At 40.1% G+C, this 23,141-nt stretch overlaps 1 protein-coding gene across 1 annotated transcript in view; it reads right to left on the bottom strand.

Annotated features, from left to right (window-relative positions):
• Nucleotides 1-22,882, bottom strand: part of SEPTIN7 (septin 7) — a 54,464-nt gene extending 31,582 nt beyond the window's left edge. The window contains exons 1-2 of the mRNA XM_080611745.1: nucleotides 22,796-22,882; nucleotides 21,153-21,255 (exon numbers count right to left, since the gene is read on the bottom strand). Of these exons, the coding sequence (XP_080467871.1) occupies nucleotides 21,153-21,162 (10 nt within the window). The 5' untranslated portion in view covers nucleotides 21,163-21,255; nucleotides 22,796-22,882. The remainder of the gene's footprint in view (nucleotides 1-21,152; nucleotides 21,256-22,795) is intronic.
• Between the last annotated feature and the right edge of the window lie 259 nt (nucleotides 22,883-23,141).

The following is a 23,141-nucleotide window of genomic DNA, read 5'->3' as shown; positions in this document are numbered from 1 at the left end:
AGAATGAAAGCTCTATTAATCAACAGCTCACAGATCAATTACTCACAGTAGGATCTTTCATTACTTGGGCAGAAATAAAATCCACACATGCCAATGAGAAAATAACAAGACAGTGATTGGGACAGAAAGATGAAGCAGCAGACTACTGAAAAAAACCATCCAACTGGCACATCTAAGGCATGACCATCACAGAAAATTCAAAATGGATAAGAAAGACTTACTTTTATCTACATGGAAACTAACGAGTTTCTATAGAACTCTACAAAGAACACCTAGATTGACTTGAACTCAACACTGCATCAGCTCTTCCCTTGAAAATGTATGCATGAACACAGTAAAACTACTGGAAGTAAGTGTTGAGTGCTCTCAAAATACCTCCGGTGGGATATTTTGCTATCCACAAAAATATGTCAGAGGACTGACCTTTGAAGATTTCTAGTCCAAATTTCATTCAATACCTTATACCTTGTCTCTTGATGCCTTCTCTCCTCAGTGTCTTTGGAAGCACTTGTAATTGCAGTGGACACAAGGGAAACTATAATAGGACAAAACACTTCACTGGCACAAGTGTCAAAAGAAAGACACAGACAGCTGGGTAGAATTCTGCAGATTTACCCCAGTGGTATTCTTCTGGGGGCAAATAAGGAATGGAAAGTTAGGGCAAAGATGTTTACAGTCAGTGCTAGTCAAACGAGGACCAAGAGGATGGCGGAGATGCACTCTGCTGGGCACACTGCTCCCACTTGTAAGCAGCCTTGGCAAAATACACACATTTGATACTTCAGTTACTTGTGGGTGGTTACATTCTTTTGTTTCCATAAGAGAGCTTCCACTGTAGTTGTCAAACTACATTTTATCTCTAACAAAAGCTGAGGTAGTTTGGAATAAGCTTGTGTTGTCAAGACTACACTCTTCTTAATATGGTGAGGAGAACAGTTGTGCAGAAGTGCTAAGCCATTGCTTCCAAATTGCTGTCACCACCATTCAGTTTTCTAATAAGTACTTAGAGGAAAACTGAGCCGCTTTTGAAGCCAACAACAGAAGCACACACTTAACAAAGCTGAAAGGAAAACAGACAGGGCTGACGATAAGGTGATATCCTCAGACCTGTCTGGTGCGCTTGCTATGTTTTGCAGCAGATGACCATGAAGGACAGACACCGGAGGTGGACCAGGATTCCTTCTGGAATTCTTTCCAGCTAGGGAGGACAAAGCCCAGATGCAAGGACGCACAATCAGGTAAGCCACAGTCCTGTTCAAAGGAGGGGGTGACATAAACATTTTCTCCCATAACCTCTTAAATCATTCAGTCAAATGCAATGTAAAAGAAAAAAAACACTGGCTTGGTAAGTTAGGGAAAATCTGACATGCTCTTTTCTCTCTCAACATCTGCTGAGTTGTCAGTTATTGGTTTCTGCTATGCCTGGCACTGATGTAGCAGAAAAGTGGTGAATAAATACTTGCCAATAGTCAGTTTCCTCTAAATTAGCAACTGTGTATTGACTCCACAGTTGCGTCAGCAGGGTAGGCCTCCAAGAACTAAGGAAAAATAAAGAAATCATGCAATCTCTCCTCCACTCCAGGGTAATGCTACCCCTCTAAATTAGCCTTTTTAATGCAACGTACCACAAAATCCCACCTCATCTCCTGTTTCAAGATTTATGCTACCCTAAGACTTGCAGTTTCACTCTGGATTTTAAAGTTCCCTGCTTTTGTAGCAGCACATAGAATATTTCAGTAATTATCCTACATTCCCCAAGTGAGAACAGGAGGACACCACCACTGCAGTACTATGGATTTTTTTCATTTTAGCTGAACTCCAACGTCTGAATTAAAGAAGTCTCCTGTTGCTCTCCCACAGCAAGTAGCTTCCCACTCCTCATGAAGAATTTGCTTGAGTAGTTGTCAGATTCCACACTGTTGTTGGAATTGGTCTCTCAGGTATTTGTTCATCCTGAAATCTAATTCAAGTCATCAGACTTTACAAAACATAAAGGAAAAGCTTCAGTGATGCATGGAAGTCCAAGTAAGATCCATGCCATGGAGTTATTTACACTTGAACACATGTGGAAGCTCCCCATTTAATAAAAACTTGGGGAGTCATTTGAAAATACATACAAAGAAGATCTTTCCATACCCCACAAATGTTTGGTTTGAAAGATGCATCCTAAAAAACCGATTTAAAGCCAAGACCGCATGTACGTGTCATTTACAAACCTTAAGTTGTTCTTTTAAAGGAGGACAAAGACTTGCTTTCATTCTAAACCACACTGGGCTGTTGCAACAACCAGGCTTTCAAACAAGTGTCAACTCGAAAGCATGTGGCCAAAGCAGAGTTCTGCATCCATTGCCATCAGCTGATGCGATGCATGACTTCAGCTGAGCAGTGCACCCAGTTGTGCTCTTTCCTTGAGCTCTCCAGAACCTCAGACACATGCAGAATCTATAAACCACAATCTTTAAACATTACCCTAGGAATATGTTTCAATTGCATCCTACAAGATGATTTGTACATAGCTTCATTTAGTATTTGTAGTCTGAAGATATCCACAGAATAAGCTGATCTTCCAACTGTACAAGTCTTAAATTCTTCAAAGCAAAGTATCTCAGATACAGACACAGATCCCTCATTCCAATCACCAGAGTACAGTCAGTAATTAGAACGCTGCAGATTTCTAGCCGAAAGTCAGCATTATTTCAATGCAACCACAGCTCATTTTGACAAGTTTCTGAAACAAACACCGAATCATAGAATCATTTAGGTTGGAAAAGCCCTTTAAGCTCACCAAGTCCAACCCTTCCCCAGCATTGCCAAGGCCACCACTAACCCATGGCACTGAGGCCTCGTCTCCACGGTGTGTGAGCACTTGCAGGGTCGGTGCCTGCAGCCCTGCCCTGGGCAGCCTGTTCCAATGCCTGAGCACCCTCTGGGGCAGGAATTGTTCCTCAGCTCCATCTAAACCTGCCCTGGTGCAGCTTGAGGCCGGTTCCTCTTGTCCCATCCCTTGTTCCTTGGGAGCAGAGCCCAGCCCCTCCTGGCTCCATCCTCCTCTCAGGCACTTGTAGGGAGCGATCAGGTCCCCCCTGAGCCTTCTCTTCTCCAGGTCCCTCAGCTGCTCCTCATCACACTGGTGCTCCAGGTCACATCAAGCACTACTTTCACCACAAGAAATTAACCCCCAGCCTCCATGCCACCCCTTCTCTGTGCTGACACAAGATTTCTCTTTTGCATGCTATGAGCAGACTGAAGACCAACGTTCCTTGCAGCTCCCAGAAAACTTTCCAGCTGGATTCTCACACTAACCCAGCTTGGGCCCAGTGCTCTTAGTTCTTTCAGCAGCAGCACAGGCTTAGACCAGGCTAGAATCTGAACTTCAGCCTAAAGGAACAGCTGCTATTGCTGGATCACAACTTTTTTCCTAATTAAACCAGAACGACACTTCATAAATGCCACCAAGGCCAATGTGTCTCTTCAAGTACTTAAAAGTGATGGAGAATCATTTCCATACTCTTATTGACGCAACTGCCACCCTATATATCACCTAAATTTTCCCATTCAAGCATCTTCAAAGAATTGTCCACTATATTAAGAAACACTATGAAAAGGGAATTCCAGCATCTGTCGAAAAAGGCTCAGTAAAAATAAGCAAGCCTTACAGAAAAACTAGTCACAAAGAGGCTGACCACATATGGAATGCACAGTGTCATTTTTTCCCTTCACTTTGCTCTGGGCTTCATTAAGAAAACCGTTCAAGTGTTGGGGGTTGGTTTGGGTTCGAGGTGTTGGGGTTTTTTTGCTTCTCAATGAAAAGTACTCAAGTCTTATTTTCTTACAAGTCCCCACAACCTGGTTTGGGAAAAGCAGCTGACAAGCACTCAATCCTGAAGTGAAATAGTAATTTCCATTTCACAGTATTTAAAGGTGTGCAATGACTGAAAAGCTAGGGAAACAAACACTAAATTACACACAAACCTTGAAATAAGCAAGTTTAATAGCGACTCCAGTGCCACATTAAAACCAAGGTTTTACGTAGTGTTTTATCCATTAACATCTGTGACACTCATCATCCTTGCCATATTCCGATGGGAAACCTCTCAAAGGAACCAGCAACCTTGGTGACAGCAGCTCTAGTTATTTTCCAGTGGTAACTTCATGCTGGACATGTTACAGATGTACCAACATTAAAAAGATGGAAGGAGGACTAGAAATAGACAGTTCACCACATCAGGCTGGTCAGTGGAAAAAGAGCCACGTCAAGGAAATCCACTAGTATCGATAGAGGAGAGAAAGGCAGCCAGATGAGGTAAGGAATGGCAAAACAGAGTCACGGCTGAGGCAGTGACTGCCAAGGGATTGACACTGATTCTAGTAGTTTTGAAAAGGAAGATGCGAGTCTGGATCTTTCCTAGATGTTTCCAACTGTTGCGGCTAAAATAGGTCACTGTGTAGCACAACATCCTTGCAGAAGCAGGGAACGGGGATGAACAACTTCTGCAGTTTCAGTAACATCCCGTATTGTTCAAACTTCTTATGGTGAAAAAAACCCCGACCTACCAGGGCCGTTTTTTGCACTTTTATATCCAGTGTTATTGGGAACTCTGTTTTCAAAAGTAAAGGCAAGATGACAGCCAAGTCAAGAACACAAAAATGAAGGTCTAAAAGACTGTGATTTAAAAGGATGAAGCCAGCAGATTCAGTAGTTATAAAATCATAGAATAGTTTGGGTTGGAAGAGACCTTAAAGCTCATCCAGTTCCAACCCCTGCCACGGGCAGGGACCCCTTCCACTGGAGCAGCTTGCTTTTGTTTTTGAATAAAACTGAAAACTAAACTGCTAGCTATATCTGAAAATGACAGCTATACATAGCAGCCCAAATCTATGCTGTTTCTGCACAAAACTTCTCGACAGTGAAGCACTTAAGCCACACAGACTAATCAGAGAGAAAGGAAGGACAGAGTCCTAAATCGAGTATCATAGTGGGAGGGCAGTACTAGTCATCCCAGCATCCAATTACACTGGAATGAAATAGTCCTACAGAAAAATCAATCAGAAAGCTGTGGAAAATGGTTTTAGGCAAGAGTCAGACTTCAGCAAATCTCTCTGCTGCAGTGAGCTGTGGTACAATGAAGCATCAATAAGCTCTCCCAAGAATATTCCTTCCCAAAATAAACTCACCCTGAACAACAACCAACTTCCTGTTTACATTATGTGTTTCAGGTCAACCACTTCTTACAGTTTGATCTAAACCCATCTATACTGTAAAAATAATGATCGTCACTACCACCCCTGCAAAACATCACCTTTACATCCAAATTTCCATGAAAAATTCCACCACCACCCCCAACCCATCTCTACTAATGCTCCATCTGAATTATAGGCCAAAATTGCCCCAGAGATAATTCAGGTACTGAAATGACCAGTAGATTTATCCATAATTGGCCATAACTTGCTGCCTTTACACCAGCGTTATGTTTCACAACATCCTCCTGCACCTCCACTGGAGATGCAGCACTACAATCTGTATCAGGACAGTGTTTTGTAATTTGAAAGGCTTCTCGCTGCCATGCTTAAAAGAGCGAATCATCAGGAGTGAGGGAGACCACCAAGGGACCTGGACGGCTTCTCCCAGTCCCAAAGTATAGATTGGTTTTTAATTATTCTTTATTTAAATACACGTAGCCCATAAAGAGCTACATTAAGATCTTTAAAGTGATCGGACAACAGTAACGTCCACAGCACAGGGAGAAATCTAAAGGCTATTTTCAGCCACAGTGCCTCTAACAGCAGACACGAGATACTCTAGCATTACATTTTTTACTTCAAATCAGGTGAGATTTGCTCAAAGCTACAATAATTTCACAGCATTTGTACAGAAGCACAAAATACTTGGTCACATCTTTACTAATGATTAGGTTCTAAAGAGATTTTCACTGGTTTCTTTTTGCTATTGGTCAATTTCTTAATCTTAAAAATCATTACAATTAGTGGGCTTTACTTAGCAAACATTTGGAAGCCCCTCAAGTCTACTACAGACATAACATACCTATGTTTCTGTGTGCTTCTTTGTGCTTAACTGATCATCCTCAAATGTCACGCATGGAAACAACTGGGGGAGGGAGGGGGAATATAATTCATTAATATCATAGAATGGTTAGATTAGTATCATTGGAATGGACCTTAAAGTTCATCCAGTTCCAACCCTCTGCCATGGGCAAGGACCCCTTCCACTAGAGCAGGTTGCTCCAAGCCCCGTCCAACCTGCCTTGAACACCTGAACACACGTGGCTTCATTCATTTGAAAGTACTTGAAGAATAACTCACCAAATACATTTTATTTACAGCTCTAGCACGAGCCTGCTGACCCAGGCAGCAACAAGCTGCAGAACACGGTTAGGCTGGTTTTAGTAGCATTTTGACAAGTATATAAAAATGTCTTACAAGAATGTGAATTTAGCACCTCTGGATCATAGGGGAGGAAACTGAATTCAGTCTCTGTTCTCTCACTTCTGAAAATGAAGGATGGCACAGGACATAGCAAACATCCTCCTACCTGGAATGTATTATAGATTATGGATCACATCCCATAAAACTTTGTAGAAACCAGCATATTCAAGAACCCTTTTTGTACAAGCTTTATATAAGCCAAATAAATCAGTATTACTGAAAATCCCAAAACCCAACCAACAAAGACCCCTCCACACAACACTACAGCTTTAAAGTTGTTCTCATCTTTCACTCACTTCTTTCCAAAAACTGGACTCAAAACACAGATAAAATACTATTTTGGAACTTCAGTGCATTGAACTGAGAAGGATCAACATTAAAGAGCTACTACAGTTCATATACCCTCAAACAAGAAGCGCCAAGGAAAACACACATGTAACAACACAGAAAGCTCCATTAATTCATCCTGTTCACAGCGTACACAAACAGTGCTTGGTTTTGATTTTTGACCAATGCTAACTGCTAATTAGCAGGCTTAGAACAGAGATACAAAGAAGCTTGCTCTGAAAGGCAAGCTAGAGTGGTTTCGACAAGCTTGAGTAGTTAAATTATCAACACAGTATAAGTCATGAGCACTATGCATAAACTCTATGGCCAGCAGGGACTACAGACAGGGTAAAACTTCTCCTTCCTTGGGAAACAAAGTTTTCTTTGCTACTTTGCAAGACTCTTCAAAAGAAGAAAAAAGCCAAAACACAAACCCATAATGTCCATATCCAGGTTTTCTTTAAGAAAAAACTAAAAAATCTATATTCCTATACTGATGGTCTCTATAACTAGAGCTTCAGAATGGCTTCCATGTATTCCTCTGCATTCTCCTCAGCCATACTAGACTCTGAAAGTAAAACAACAATGATCTGTTGTTCTGGATGCAGCTGACTTATGGTGATCTATAGTTTTAGATGAAGGCTTCACATTAAAGTGTTGTGCCAAACACCCTCTCTGAAGCCAGTAAACCGATCCAGGTTCTCAACAAGCTACAAGGCAAAAAGCGAGAAGGGCAGTATCCACAGATGCACAGCATGATTCAGACCAGGAACAAATGGACCACCACATCTGCGCAAGAACCAGCTCCGCACTTAATCTTTAAGGCTGTAAGTGGTCTTTGTTAGACATGAATCATGTAAGTCAGGAAAACACAGAGTTACCCAGAGGATTAATGAATACATTTAGCGATACTTTGACGACAGAAAGGGCAGGACAAAAAACACATTTAAGCCTTCAAGAGGGAACACCCAGAGAGCTCACACGTAACAAAAATGGCAAAAAAGTTTCTGATGGAGAAGAACTGATGCTTACAAAAAGGCCCCATGGTACAACATTCAGAACAATTCCCAAAGCTTCAGTGGAACATCAGCAACTGCATTCACTGTGAACAGGTCTGTGCACAACAACCCACGCATGGTGCCCACCAGACTCAGCCAGACAAGTTTCCACAACAGATCTGCTTTTTAGTAAGTGGCATCTCATTTATCCTACCCTTTTAGAGAACCACAGTATACCACCTCTACCTCACTCAACTGTGTTACTCCAATGTGTCCTCAACCTCATTTACAAGGACTTAGTCACCTCAAAGAGAGAGGACAAAAAGCTGTGGTATTCAGTGGGTCTGAGGTAAGAGAAACCCTTGCAGGTACTTGGGTGCTGTCTGACAGCCTCTCACGGCATACTGAAAGAAGCCAAACTCAAATTCACCTCTGCTGGCAGACCTGACCAAGGGAACTTCTCCACGAAGCCCAGCTCCCCGCCGTCCCTGACCACCTTACCACCAGCCAGCCACACGGCTCCCGCTTCCCTAGAAGCACCCTGTGCTATATCTGAACTGTGTGGGCTTCAAACTGAGAGGACAGCAGGCAGCAGGAATATCTGTCCCGGTCGCATTTTTCCACCTTTTCACCCATGGAAATTCAATTACTAATTATTTTTGCAAATCAAAATTTACATCTCAGGCTTAAGCAGCAATACAAGGAGTTTGTCTCTCATTTTCCCATTCCCCTTCAGTATTCTTCCCACCTTCACACTCAGCAGATCAAGTCCTCACTTTCTCCCAGAATAGCTTCAAGAACCACAGCTTTTGCTTCCTTCTAGAAGCAGATAACTCTAAAGCTATACATATGTTTTGACATATGCAGTCACTTTGTTAGAATCTGTGGAAAGAGCTAAAGATGGTTTTGAACAGTAAGTAATGAAAAGCCTTCCGGAAAGGGTCCAAAGTACTTGAACAAAAAAAGCTGCGGCCTGAAACATCAGAAACAAGAGCACTACAATTTATTGGACATGAAAGGATGCTAAATATATTCAACTGCACTGCCATGACACAGCAGCTTGAACAGAACAGGTAGAAAGGCATGCAAGACACAGCCCTTGATCTTCCAATCTCAGAAGAATAAGCAGAATCAAGGCACAATTCATCTAACAAGTCATAGGTGATGATCTATAGAAACAAAGGCAGTCTTTTTAGCTAAGTCTTCTTAGCTGGAAAATAAAAAGCTATCAGTTGTTTATTTCTCCTGGGGTTTCTTTTACAGAAACCACCTCATTTAAAAGCTTCTCACTGTACCAAGAAAACCCAGCTGAGTCTTTTTTCAAGCTTTTTTTTTAATCCTTTCATAAAAGGATTTTATACCTATCATATAACTTCAGCTATGCAGAGGCTTTACACAAAAAAACAAATGGAGGGGAATCTTACACAGCAAATTGAGAATGCAGCTCATTACAAGTAAAAGCAGCAGCGCATTGCTTATGTAATCACAGACTGGTTTGGAAAGGAGCTTACGATCACACAGTTCCAACCTCCTGCCATGGGCAGCAATGCCTCACACTAGAGCAGGTGGCTCAAGGCTCAACCTGGCCTTGAACACTGCCAAGGATGGGGCAGCCACAGCTTCTCTGGGCACCCTGTGCCAGCGCCTCAGCACCCTCACAGAGAAGAGCTTCTGCCTTATTGATTCCTCTTCATAATAAATAGGCAACATGCATTGAGGGGTTCATGTCATTGGACATACTGTCAGTACTAGGATATGCACCAGAAATATCTTTTGTGAAAAAAAAGGTATTACAAAAAGGTAAGATACTTCAGGGGGAAAACTCTCAGGAGTGGAAACATTTTGCCAACCTCAATTTGGCACACACACCTACTGCTCTGAAAGATACCACAATCTGCAGTGTTCCTAACTATGTCAAAGCTAATCTCTGTTTTCTGTAGTTAAAAGCGCTACAGGCTCTCAGATTCTTCTCCAAGAAGAGCCAGCCTCAAGCTTCATCTACATTGGCAGTGAATGTTGTCAGAACAATGTGCCTACCTGAACAAAACTAGGAGTTTCTAAATGTCACGTGATTTCTAGGAAACACAGACTCTCCCAGTAGAGCTGCAAGGGTCTGGGCCTCAGTAGCTGGGCAATTAGCTAACAGCTTTCTCCTCCTTACTGAAAACCTACAATCACCAAGAAAAAAGCAAATCCCACCAGTTTATTATTGATTAGATGGGAATGTGGTTCTGGAGAATTCAAAGTTTTACAGTCAAGTACATGGATGAAAACGTAAATTAAGCCTCTAACCGCTTACCTGGGGAGAGAGGGCAACTTCTCAAGAGGGAACATTCCATAAAGCACAAATACCAACAGCACAAAGTTATGCAATATCTCCCCAACACCACAAGACAGAGCCAGTAAAGATTCATCGTACAAAGATACACCTAAGCGAAACCACTTAGGAACATGCAAACAACTACAGAACACAACATGACAGCTCAAGGGGAGAATGGCTTTAACCTGACAGAGGGGAGACTGAGATGAGCTCTTAGGCTGAAGCTCTTCCTGTGAGGGTGCTGAGGCACTGGCCCAGGGTGCCCAGAGAAGCTGTGGCTGCCCCATCCCTGGCAGTGTTCAAGGCCAGGTTGGACACAGGGGCTCAGATCAAGCTGCTCCAGTGGAAGGTGTCCCTGCCCGTGGCAGGGGTTGGAGCTGGAGGAGCTTTAAGGTCCCTTCCAACCCAAACCAGCCTGGGATCCTGTGATCTTAGTGAAGCACTGTTGTTGGGCTTTTTTATTCTTATTTCATTGTAATAAACTATTTATTTAAATATTAACTATAATCAACATTCCCAATTTTTTTTTTTCCTATTTTTAGGCTGACAGCAGCAGTTAAGGGAATTGGGAAGCACACAATGTTGGCAAACATAACTGTACTTGAATAAGCAGAAAAAATTCTCTGCATCTGCCATCAGCTTATCTTACTCACTAGTACCAGGGAAGGCTTTCTTAACCTGCTTTCCTATGGCACAAAAAATGACACAATAACATCAGTTTTACAATGCAAAAGGAATAAGATAATCAACTGCAGGTTTACTCATGTATGATCTTTTCTGTAAGAGTTCATTAATAGAGACATGCATTGACAAAGGGTCTTCACATTCTGTATATTCAAATTAGAGTCATTCAAACAAGAACTGCGATTGTGTGCAATTTAGTTTCAACACTAGTTTCTATCTGAGGTAACCCTATTTAATTGTTTCCAGTTTCTCATTAACCAGATACTGTGAATGGCCTAACTTCACCTGATTAGCAAGTGCAAAGGATGTCAGGACACAAATACAGCCAAATTCTAAAGGGTATTAGATCTATAAAAATTCCAGAGTCCTTTCAAACAATCAACAATATTTTCCACCTTCCTGAGCTCTATTTCTGGTTGAAAAGGCATAAAAGCATTGTTACAGTTTAGCCTTTCTTGAGACAAAATCCACCTAAATGGTAAAATGAGAAAGCTGAATAGTCAAGACTCCTATGCACCATCTCATCCATATGGATCTCTAAACGTGTAGGTGTCAACTCCTTTCTAATTAGACAGGTGTATTAAAATGTTTTGCAATTAGTTGTAGAATAAATGCTTTTATTGTTACTTGAAGCAGAAGATGAGTCCTGAGTAGAACCTCAAACAGCCCAAGTATCTGCAGAGTTCATAAATACTTCCTCTGAGTCAGTTTTGTTTCATTCAGTTAACTGAATGCTTGCCATTTGACATAAATAACCCAAAGCAGATATATAACCCACATATAAAACCAGATATAACCCACAGCCAAATACAAGTTTGGACACTGCCCTCAGTTCAAACCACAGTTCATGAGCACATAAAAGTCACATCCTTTTACTTACTGTATAATTGAAATGACTGTGATAATTAAGTTAAATTGTTGAAATTCAAGGAATACTTAAGGTTAAAATTTGCCCCCATCATCCACATCTCAACTCATTACTTTGCATTCAGTCTGATCATAGAAAGACATCAGCATTAGAGCTCAAGGCCAACAGATAACCAGATAAAAGGACCAAAGTTCTCTTTTATAAGAAGAGCCCATGGATTTAGTTTTCCAACCACTAGACTGTGTTAGTCTATTAAGTGAATTCATGAGTGATGCGCATGACTGGATTAAGCTCTACCCATATGCCAGCAGAAACAGGTACTGATTCTTCAAAATAACTAAGAGAAGATATTTCCCTGAAGGGGAACTGGTTTAGTCTTTTAGCTTCAGCTACTCAGGAAGAATTTGGATACAACATATGCCCTTGAAATAATCATTCAAGTGAAGGTTTTATGTACTATAGACACCCCAGACCATAAAAGAATGAAAATGGAAAAATCCCAGCACAACTTTACAGAGCCAGTGAATATAAAATGCTATTTTCATTGACACAGTAATCTACATACAGGAGGGGATTTGGTGTGGCAGCAAGCAGTACTCTTCAAGGTGTGACTTCACTAGGGTTTCACTAAAGCTCACCAACAGACCACAGATGGCAATGCTGTGGAACATACTTGGCTTTGCTCATCCTGCTCAGGCTAACCCTGGCATTAGTCCTGTCACACAGGCTTCAGAGTACATGGAAACAAGGTGGTTGGGATTTTGTTTAACATTCTTTCTCTCTACACCAGAAGACATAGTAAAGAAAAAGTCCTTCAGTATGAGAGTGCTTAGGCGCTGGCACAGGGTGCTCAGAGAAGCTGTGGCTGCCCCATCCCTGGCAGTGTTCAAGGCCAGGTTGGACACAGGGCCTTGGAGCAAGCTGCTCTAGTGGAAGGGGTTCCTGCCCATGGCAGGGGGTTGAAACTGGATGAGCTTTAAGGTCCCTTCTGACCCAAACCAGACTGTGATTCTATGACTCATACTAACAAGGTTACCTTTGGGCTTTTCAGGGCAAGGAACGTCATGCACTAAACATCTGCAAAGAGATGATATAATTTGTCCTCTTGACTTCAGCTCTGCTACTGGAAGCACAGAAGAATGGTTAGCCCCAAACCTGTGCAACCATCTCAAAGGTTTCTACATTCCTCGAGTCTTTTGCCAGAGGTCTAGAGATACGAGATTAGAATTCTGGTAACCAATATGTAATAACTTCAGAAGGGAAACCCCCCTAAAAAGAATTACAATTAAACCTGAACACTATTTTATGTTGCTGACCTCTCCATGGGTCATTAAGCAGAACAACATCACACATTATTCACAACCCATCAAGAAAACTGATGTTCAGAGTAAAGCTTGTCTTCAGCTCCTTTAAAGAGCTCCTTCAGGTATTTACTTTTGCCATCCTACATGAAGACAATGGTATTTGTACTAAAGGGTATTACATTCATTGCTCAAAGGCCTCTTTGAGACTGGCCTACTTGTCATAGAAAGCATTTTCAGACATCAAATGGCTAGTAAGGAAAACAGGGAAGCACAAACTAACCGGAAACTGACAATAAACTTTCTCATACCTTAAACCAAGGGAGAACAGATGGTAAAAGAGAGCTGCCGACTTCCAAGACAAACAACAAAGTTAACTTTCGGAAGACTTACAACTCCCTTTTAACTCTGCAGTGAGGGGCACAAACTTCAACAGTACCTCCTCATTGGAAAAGTCAGGTGGATGTGAAGGCAAATTAAACACAATTTAATCGAGATACAAAGTAAGTATTTTACAGATTTACATCATAGGGTCTGAGGAGATACATATAGATGAAAGTTTAACTAGCTCTTTACCGAATACTGTATCACAGCAGAACCATTCAGATCTTTCATGAGCCAACTTCAGAATATTCCTGAGACTACCTTATTTGTAACAAAAATCAGATTATTTCATAAGAATACAAATCCAGCTAAATTATGATCCTTTAATTTAATGAACTGTTGGTCTGACTGGCAACAACCAGAGCCTTGATAACAGGCATTTCCATCACAGCAGAACAACAGAACATTTTGTTGTATCGCTGGCAAGCTAATATTTAAGGTCAAAAAATACAGGTCTTCAACAAGACTAGATCAAGGACAGCAAATTCCAAAACACTGGCACAAACTGAAGGTTGATGCCACTTGCTTCTAAAATACATGATTCCCTACCATGCTTCTAAATATAAAGCACAGTATTTCTACCTTGAAGGACAGAGGACCTGGGCAATGTGGATCAAGGCAGTAACAACAATCATCACCCATGTGTGTGTGCAATGAAGCCCCTTTGCTGCTCCATGCCATTCCAGCTTATCCAGTGTTCCCAGCTCTTTAGCTGATAATTGTATTTTTCAGCAGTGGTTTGTTTCACAGTTCTTCATTTTCACACAATGCTTGTGCTGCAAAGTGCTCCACAAACATTCAGCAACTGCTTTCACTCTACTGAATTAGCGTGTTTTTCACTGGCTTAAAGCCTCATCAGTGATGGAGGTCAGTATTTCAGTGATACAAAGCCAGAACTGCTTCTGCAACTGGGAGATCAGCACCCTCCAAAAAGCTTTCACTTCAAGCTTAATATAGGGAAGGAACTACGTTGAATAGTATCATTACACACATAATACAGCTTATATCAACACTGACAGAAATTTAGCACCATTCCAAGACAGAGTGTAAGGGTTCTTCCATTTGTGGTCTTGGTATGCATGACAAAACTACCTACAGTGAAAAACTGGGATGGAAGTAAAGGCTGACAGAAACTCAAACAGAAAAACTAGCTTGATGAAACAGCTTCACCTCCAATCACTGAGAAGTTTAAATATGCTGACTTAAGTATCATAATATGGTGACTGGAAAAAACATTAGACTACACCAGAAAACAAATGAGAAAACTCTTCTTGAAAGATGTTCATTTGCTTTAATAAAAGAAATTCCAGACAGGAAGATGGTATCAACTCTAACTTGCCAGTAAATCTGTTCAGAAGCTCAACAGAAAACATCCAAAACCCAGAACCATGTAACCATACTACATACAGAAAAACACAGGGAAAAAGCAGCAAATCTAACCCCTTCAAATGGATTCACAGTGAGGATCTGAACTATTGCAAAATCAGCCAAAGGGAAAACACGCACATTGAATCTAAAAGTCACAATTAAGGGGTCACAGCAGCTTTAGTACAATTAGAGATACAGACCACAAATACTCCATCCAAGAATAACACTTTGGTTGCAATAGTCACCTATCCATTCATGAGGCTGTCTGCATCTCTTGATGCAGCAGGCAAGCCTGACATTTTCAGCCAACAGAAAGAAAGAACCAGGTTTCAACTCCTACAGTATATTTATCTACACAAAAACCTGATTTCTACTTTGAATTTCACTCTAGGCTTGTAGAAAGATTGCCCCAAAACAGTCCTGCAGTAAATTGGCACCTGATCATCCAAGGCTAAGGAACTAGAAACAGGAGCAGTGACTTCTAACAAGACACTGCTTACCAGATGTACAACATTTAGCTCACACCCTACCCATGCACCACAGCAGCTCAGGACAATTGTTGACTTTTGAAGGCAGAATCAAAAACCTGTTTTGGCCACCTGATAACCACTTTAAGAAGTAAAACATATCAATTAGTTTGGTACCTTCTCTAGGATGTGGTTAAGTTCACACATTATATTAAACACCATCACATCTGAGCATCCCTGGCAGTGTTCAAGGCCAGGCTGGATGGGTTTTGGAATAAATGGTCTAATGGAAGGTGGGAGGGGGCCGGAACTAAAGGAGCTTTAAAAGGTCCCTTTCAACCAAACCATTCCATGATGCTATGAAAACCAGAACATCACGCAGTGACTAATTATTCTAATATAAAACAAAAAGAAAAAAACCCAGATTATTCATTTCAGTTAAACAGTGACCTACAAACCCGTCACCAAAAGGAACAAGAACCAGGTTCCAACACTGATCTCACCATAGTGAGCAAGCATACTGTAAAAGATTAAATACCAATAGAGTAAGCGTGTCAATGCGTGCACACATTTACATGCAAATTCAGCAAGCACATTTTTATTTAGGAATCAAATGAAACCCTGGTAAGGCAGGGTAAGAAAAACCACCCAGAGCAATAAGATTTATGCAGTTAGAATATAGCAAAAGTTCCAGCTGGCCTGAAGACAGCTAATACCATGACAAGATTAATTATGCAGGCAAGGATGAAAAACTCCACACAGCTTAAAAAAGAGACAGTGAAGATGACACCTACACAGTGCAGAGCACAGTATCTCATGAGATGGCTCTCATGAAATTCCTGGAATACATCTATTAGAGAACCAGTTTTAAATACAGAGGGATGTAAAAGAATTCATATTATTTGTTATGAGACTGTCATGAAAATGATATATGCAATAGAAAAATGTTTTCAACAGAATCATCACTTGTTTAAAGAAATAAAGCCCAATCAGGTTACAGGCAGATTTTGCCAAACTATGGGTTTGCAACCATACACTGAGGGAGAAGGCTCTTCCCTCAAAAACCTTTGCCAGGAACAAAGAACTTTCGTAGATAAATCAGGCTCTGACCAAAACGCAGTTCAGTTGAGTTTCAATCCAACCACCAAAGCTTTACAAAAACTTTCCTTAATTTTTCTAAGCAATATTTTAATATAATAATACATGGTACATAAGGTTAGCTTTTAGAACTCAAGATTTGTATGACAGCAGGCATCTAGCAAGAGATCGCAGAATCACGGAATGGTTTGGGTTGGAAGGGACCTTAAAGCTCAACCAGTTCCAACCGCTGCCACGGGCAGGGACACCTTCCACTAGGGCAGCTTGATGAAAATGAAAGGGGTGATTCTAGTCAGAACATGATCCATCACCAGGAGACAGCAGTATCAAACCAGTTCAAGTTTTCTTCAGTGAACAATAAAAGCATTTTCAAGTCAGAATGTGCTTTTTGTTTAACACAACTTCCAAGTCTTGCAAAATACAGCCCTCTCCTTGGCATCCATGCCAAATAACCATGTTTGGCCAAAGCATTTGAGTGCCTGTATATCAAATGAAACACTATGACAATACTAAAGCATGAGTTTTTGCTTTAAGTTGTAATCTGCAGGTGATCTACAAGGCTAAAGCAACAATTAGAAAACAAACCAGACAATTTATTATAGGAGAGGTTTCAAAATAGCTTTTTCAGAATCAAAGCTAGCAAAGAATTGCTCACAAATAGGAGCTGTGTAGGAAGGTCCTCTAGAAAGTCACTTGACTGTGTTTTACACTTTGTAAATCAGACGAATTTTAAACAAATAAGTACATTAACTTTAAGAGTCCAACCTCTGAGAAAGCTCATGAAGTCCAAACACCTTCAAGTACATAGCTCTAGGAAAAGCCACCCTAAATAGTCATTTTTAAGTACGTAATGTCTATAGGAGAAAAGAATTTTTAGAAATGACGGCTTTGCATCCACTTGGGTGTTGGTTCAAACCCCACGTTACCAGCGTCATTCCAATATGAGGACAAAAGAGGGATTTCCTGATTCAGCATTTGGAAAACAGACACGCTGAAAAGCAACTCTGTTCCACACCTCATTACACTGAAACAAAGAGAAAAAACACACCCACTACTTCAGCAAGTGTAATTACATTAATAAACAGACACAACCACAGTGTCACAATTAAGCTTTTTCTTAACTGTGAGCTAGCAACTGTGGTAGTATTCCTGCTGGAAGTTCTCTTTTCTTAAGCATCTGACTTCAGCATATAATTTCCTCCAAAAAAGCCTCTACAGCAGAGATATCCAGAGAATACGCTTTGGATTTCAAACAGACCAAATATTTATGTCGGGTTCTCAAGTGTTTTAACAACTACCTTATACTTTAAGAGATTACAGAAGGTTATGAAGGAAGCAGCCTACCGAGGCCAACTTGACATTTTTTTTCCATCGGTGAGCTTCTGTATTTCAGATCAGTTGCTTTAAACCATGATTTAAAAGCCTTCTTATGAAAGCATCAAGAATGAAGCTCAGCTTAACACATATTTCTGCCTACTTTACATCTTACACTTGGAGGAGGCGCTTGTTAGTTTTTACTCTACAAAACCAAGCCATTTCAGGAGGAGCGTGGTTTCAACAACCGATGAGCCTTCTGGAATAGGATTCATACAAAATTCATTGTCTCAACAAAGATTTTAAAGACAAATTGATGTCCAGTGACAACTGATCAATAAGGAAAAGAAAGGGTTATCTCAGGTCTTCAGGTTCTTAAGGAAAGTTTATAAATGCTACTAAAAGGAACCATACAACCTAGAGGAAACAAATACAGCTAATGAGAGAGAAACCTTACACTGTTTATCATGGCTAAATATTATGGAGTAACTCCAGTTACTCTCTAAAGGTTACCTTTTCACTGGTTCTTAAAACACTGAATATAAAAAGGATATTTTAACATCAACTTTTTATATTTGTGTGTGTGTAGCTCATAAAGACTTCATCCATTAGTTACATTTAATGTAAATACCAGAACACCTGGACATTAGCAACTATTTACAGGAAAGACTTTCACTAGCATTAAGCCTCAAATACAGCAACCTCACTGAGCTCTGCCTTCGAGAGCAAGCCCCACATGGCTGCAAGGAGCCGCTTCCAAAGCAATGCCCCCAGCCAAGTCAGAGAATGAACCCCTGTACCCTGAACCTGCTCTAGGCTATTTAACAACTACTTGGCCTTCCGCACACCCAAATTTAAAAGCCCTCTCTCCAGCTTCACTGGCACAAGAGAAGACAGGAACCCACCACACACTGCTACAGGCAGCCCCATCAGCTCCAGGGCAAAGACAGTAACTCAACAGTCTGGGGAATAAGTATTTTATTGAGTTCTGTAAAACTGACCTATCCCCTTGCAAAAATGCTGACTGGAAACACTGTCAGATCTGTTGGATGCTGTACTTACTGCTTCCTCAGAGATAAATATCACACACTGTTAAACCGAAAACCAAGTTGTTTTTACAGCAGTCGCTACACCTCTACAACTGCACTGGCAAGCCCTCCTCAACAGGCTGATCTGCTGACTTTCTAGGCTATGTATTTCAAGACCAAGAAGCCAAGTATCATGCTATGTACATCTATTAAGTTTAACTGATTATTCCAGACTAAACAGACAACTGGAAAACAGTTTCTATACATAGTTGCAATATCAAGCCTCACAGATGCCTCAAAATAGCTGGGCAGAGATCCCAGATGCGAAACATAATTTGTTTTCTTCTTTGTACCTGTTTAGCAACTACAAGCATTGTTTTTCCCAGTTTTTCATTTCAGAACAAACAGGTGTCTATAAATAAAGCAGACAAGCACTTGTGCATTAAAAGGCAGCCACGCATGCACGACTCTTGATAGTAGACAGAGCAAGGGAATACTTTAGATTACTTCCAAATGATGATAAATTCAGTATTCTTACTCAGCCAGCTCTCACCATAGACAGATTAGCATTACATTCTGAAGTTTGAAGTTTTAATAACTAGATTATAAATAATTCAATTTACTACTACAGAACTGTATCACAACGTCAACTTAAGACCTCAACAAAGTCAAAGCACAACATCTCCAAAGATGAACACAGCAACAAACAATTACAACTCTAAGAATCTAATTGCACATTACATTACAATATTGACCACCAAATGACCAGTAATACACAAACCATTCCATCTTCTTATTTAAAATACACATATTTTTTCAGGATATATTATTATCAGACACGTCACTTGTAAATAACATAATTTCTCCCTCTCATTCCTCTCCAGATTACTAAAAGATCAGCCACCATTTGGGTTAAACACTCACTTTCAAGTATCTGACTTCTATACTTGTGGGGTGGAAGGAGACCATTATATGCATTTTCAACTTATAAAACTGCTGCCAACCCCCTCAGTAATTTCCAGACAATGATACGAATTCCTATACAAATGTATGAAGTCTCAGTAGTAAGTAAAATAGTGTTAAAAGTAAAACTGGTAACAAAATTTTCTGATCAACAACTCATTTTTAATCTAATTTTGGACCAACTTTTCTTCTCAACAGTGACCATTTTCTACAGTTCTCCTATGTGCAACTGCATTAGGCTGAACTACAGGCAAATGTAAGAACACCAAGGTAATGTCACACACTTCCTCCAATTCTAATACATCACTACATCTACTGCTTCTGCTTTAAGTGACTTGGTTTTTGCGAGAATGAAACTTGGAAGTATAAGTTATACCCCACTGTGGAATAATACTGAATGAAGACAGCTCCCTCCCTCCATCCTCCCTTTTTCCTGTAGGCAGCAGAAAATTACATTTTATTTAAGGTTATATACAGATTTATAGCAAACAATGAATTCTGTACTTGGATTCTGGATTACAAAAGACCTGTAATCAAGTCCCCAGAGAAAAAAGCAATCTCGGATTCTAAAATTCTAACTCATTTTGTAATCTGAAGAAAACTGAAGTGACCTGCAATGAGTTTTCACCAATGTGACCTTGATTTCTAGCTCTGTCAATGGTACTATTATGTTACAAGCTACATACACATAATGACTGCACAAGACGTCCATTACAGCAATGACAAACCAAAGCATTATCAAGCTAATCAAATTACAAAAGATAAAGGTAGACATCACCAAAGAAACAGCTGGCTATTATAAAACATTTATTATTATTATTATTATTGTTAGTACTTGAATCACTGTATGTCAAAATCGGGTCACATATCTGGTATATGTAGGTACGTACTCAACCTTAGTAACAGTCTACTATCATACAAGTACTCAAACGATGGAGTAAAAAAGGCAATCTGATGTCCTAGCAGGAGAGCGGTCATTTTGGGTCATCACCGAAGCCCAAATGAAATGCTCTGCATGGCATTATCCATTTATCCTAACGAGAATTTCCCATTCTCTGTAGTCCATAGGGAAAGTACTGTTTACATTTGGTTTTCTTTACAACCATACAAACTAGGAAGGTCTGTTTAAATTGAAGCTTTGATTTTGTAGCATAGTTTTGTGGCCACAGAAGTGCAGGACATACAGGATCCTGCTGCCTGGTTATGTACAAGGAAAGATTCCAACGTTACTTTTGGATGCCAGTTTGCCTTGTTGCACTCAACTGTAAAAGCATTCTATTGTTTTCCTCAAATGAAAATCCAAGTTTGAATTATTTCTATTCTGTCATACTTGCAAGTCACATTTTAGACTAGATCCACACCACTTTTCCCTTAGACTGGATGAACTACACAGTTCTCTTTCTTTATTTCCCTCATCTACTTGCATACTGGACAACACATTCTTTTTAGCCACTCTAGATTTAACAGCCTAGAAGGCATATTTTCTCATAAGACTATACAAAAAACATATATATATATATATATCAGCATCACAGATTAAGAACTATGTTAATATACTTTCAACAATCTCCACTCAAAACTAACTTACCTACTACCATGAGTGTGAATTCAAATCCTCTCTTCACAGACTTGCGGTAAACTTGATTTGGAAGATTTGCAAACCCCACATATCCTTCAAGGTTCTTCTGTTGCTATGGCAAGAGACATAGAAAAGTTAGAAGAAAAGCTTGTAACTTCTTCCTTTGCTTCCATTAGTTATTTAAACATCCACAAGAACAAACAGATTAGAATAAAATCAACTTTGTTTCCACACCCATTTGAAACACAGGCAACTAGTACGACTGTAGCTTTCTTGAACTCTGAAGAGTCATGGTGGTAATGCTCCAATATGATGGGGACTAACTTGATTTTCTTTACTTCTGGGTGGCACAACTGAAGGCCTTCATGTTAAATCCAGCTCTACACTAATGCAGCATGCGCTTCAATGAGCTGGCCATAGAAACAAAGCTTCAGTTCCCTTGTACTGTGAAGAAGTTACTCAAAATACTGCCTGCTATGAACAGTGAGAATTCTGGATGTTAGCCATTAGTGCTTCTCATCACATTAATGAAAACATTAAGGTGCTTAAAATGCTTCTTCCTCACTGTGCTAAACCTGGTGATCCTGCAGAGATTGACCATGCTACTTTTAAACTGCTCTTCCAGCAGATCCTATAAATGTGTTTGATACCACAGCAGGTCCATGGATTGTCTTATGAGACAAGACAGTTTAGTTCTTTTAGAGAGAAGCTGAAAATGCTTTTGGAGACAACTGTCTATTTAAAGCAACATGAGGTACTATTTCTCTCGGAGTGATGGTTTCAGCCATAATATATAACTTAGTAACTACTAAAGACATGCAATTGCTACCCATCCTACCAGATGTGAAAGATCTAATCACCATCAGTCACTCTGCATCTTTTAATGCCTACATACCTTTTAATCTATGTCATGCTTACCAGAAACAACTCACCCTCTCATTAAAATCTAGGTAACACATCTTTTGCTTAAAAGAGTAGGTTGACATGTAATTCTCATTTTAAATTTATTTTTATGTCTCTTCCCCTTCATATATATCTCCACATTTAGGATAGTTTTGCGACTAAGAACTCTAAGAACAGAGTATGAAATGCTAAACAAGAATAGATGGCAACTTTCAAGTTGTTTCCTCTGTTAAGTGGGTCTACAGCATTTACATGACCGATTTTAGATAATGAAATTACAAATATTACTAACTAGAAATACCTATGAAGTGTTACACTTGATATAATGCTGTATTTAGTGTAAGCAATTAATACTCCATGGGAAAAAGCCTTTTAAAAACCTGAAGTTGGATGCCAGATTCCGATTTCCAATATACCACTACCAACTGAAATGGAAGCCTTCAACATATTCATTTTTAAGCGGCTGAATTTGTTCATAATTTGCTACTTCTAAAACGACCAAAACAAACCAGCAATTGAGTTTCTTAAATTCCTCCAACAGCTTTTCAAAGAAGTTACTTCTTTTGTTTTGGAAGCACTGACTTCCACTGCATTGATCGTTGTATCAGGTGAGATCTCACGTTTCTGACACTTACAATAGCTTCCCCTTAACTTTTATACCTTCCTGATTTTCAACCAGCTCCTACTAAGCTAAGGCTTCTCCTATTTCCACAACAGCTGTAATACATGTGTATCAACGTAATACTTACAGCTACTTTGTAAATAACACGTTTCCATCATTTTCAGTGTTGAGGGTCCAGAAGTAGTCCAGTAAAACAATGAATTTGAGCCATTGCAGCAATGAGTCCACAGAGACATAGCAACAATCCAGAAAAAGAAACAGGGGCGGCATGGGGAGAGAAAGAAAAGGAGAGAACAAGTTACTTACATTTGACCAGTTACCCACAATAACTTTCCATCTAGCATGCTCAGCATACAGTGGTTTAGGCAACCTTAGTTTAGTTGGTTTTGTATGTATGATGGCTTCAGTACTTCACAGTATTACGTAAGATGACCTCCACGCACTTAACGATCAATACAGGTAGTTATACAATA

The sequence above is a fragment of the Psittacula echo genome (genome assembly GCF_963264785.1).
Source record: "Psittacula echo genome assembly, chromosome: 2".
NCBI classification, from domain to species: Eukaryota; Metazoa; Chordata; class Aves; order Psittaciformes; family Psittacidae; genus Psittacula; species Psittacula echo.
Note: the sequence above shows the minus strand (reverse complement) of the source record. Positions and strands in the feature narration are given on the sequence as shown.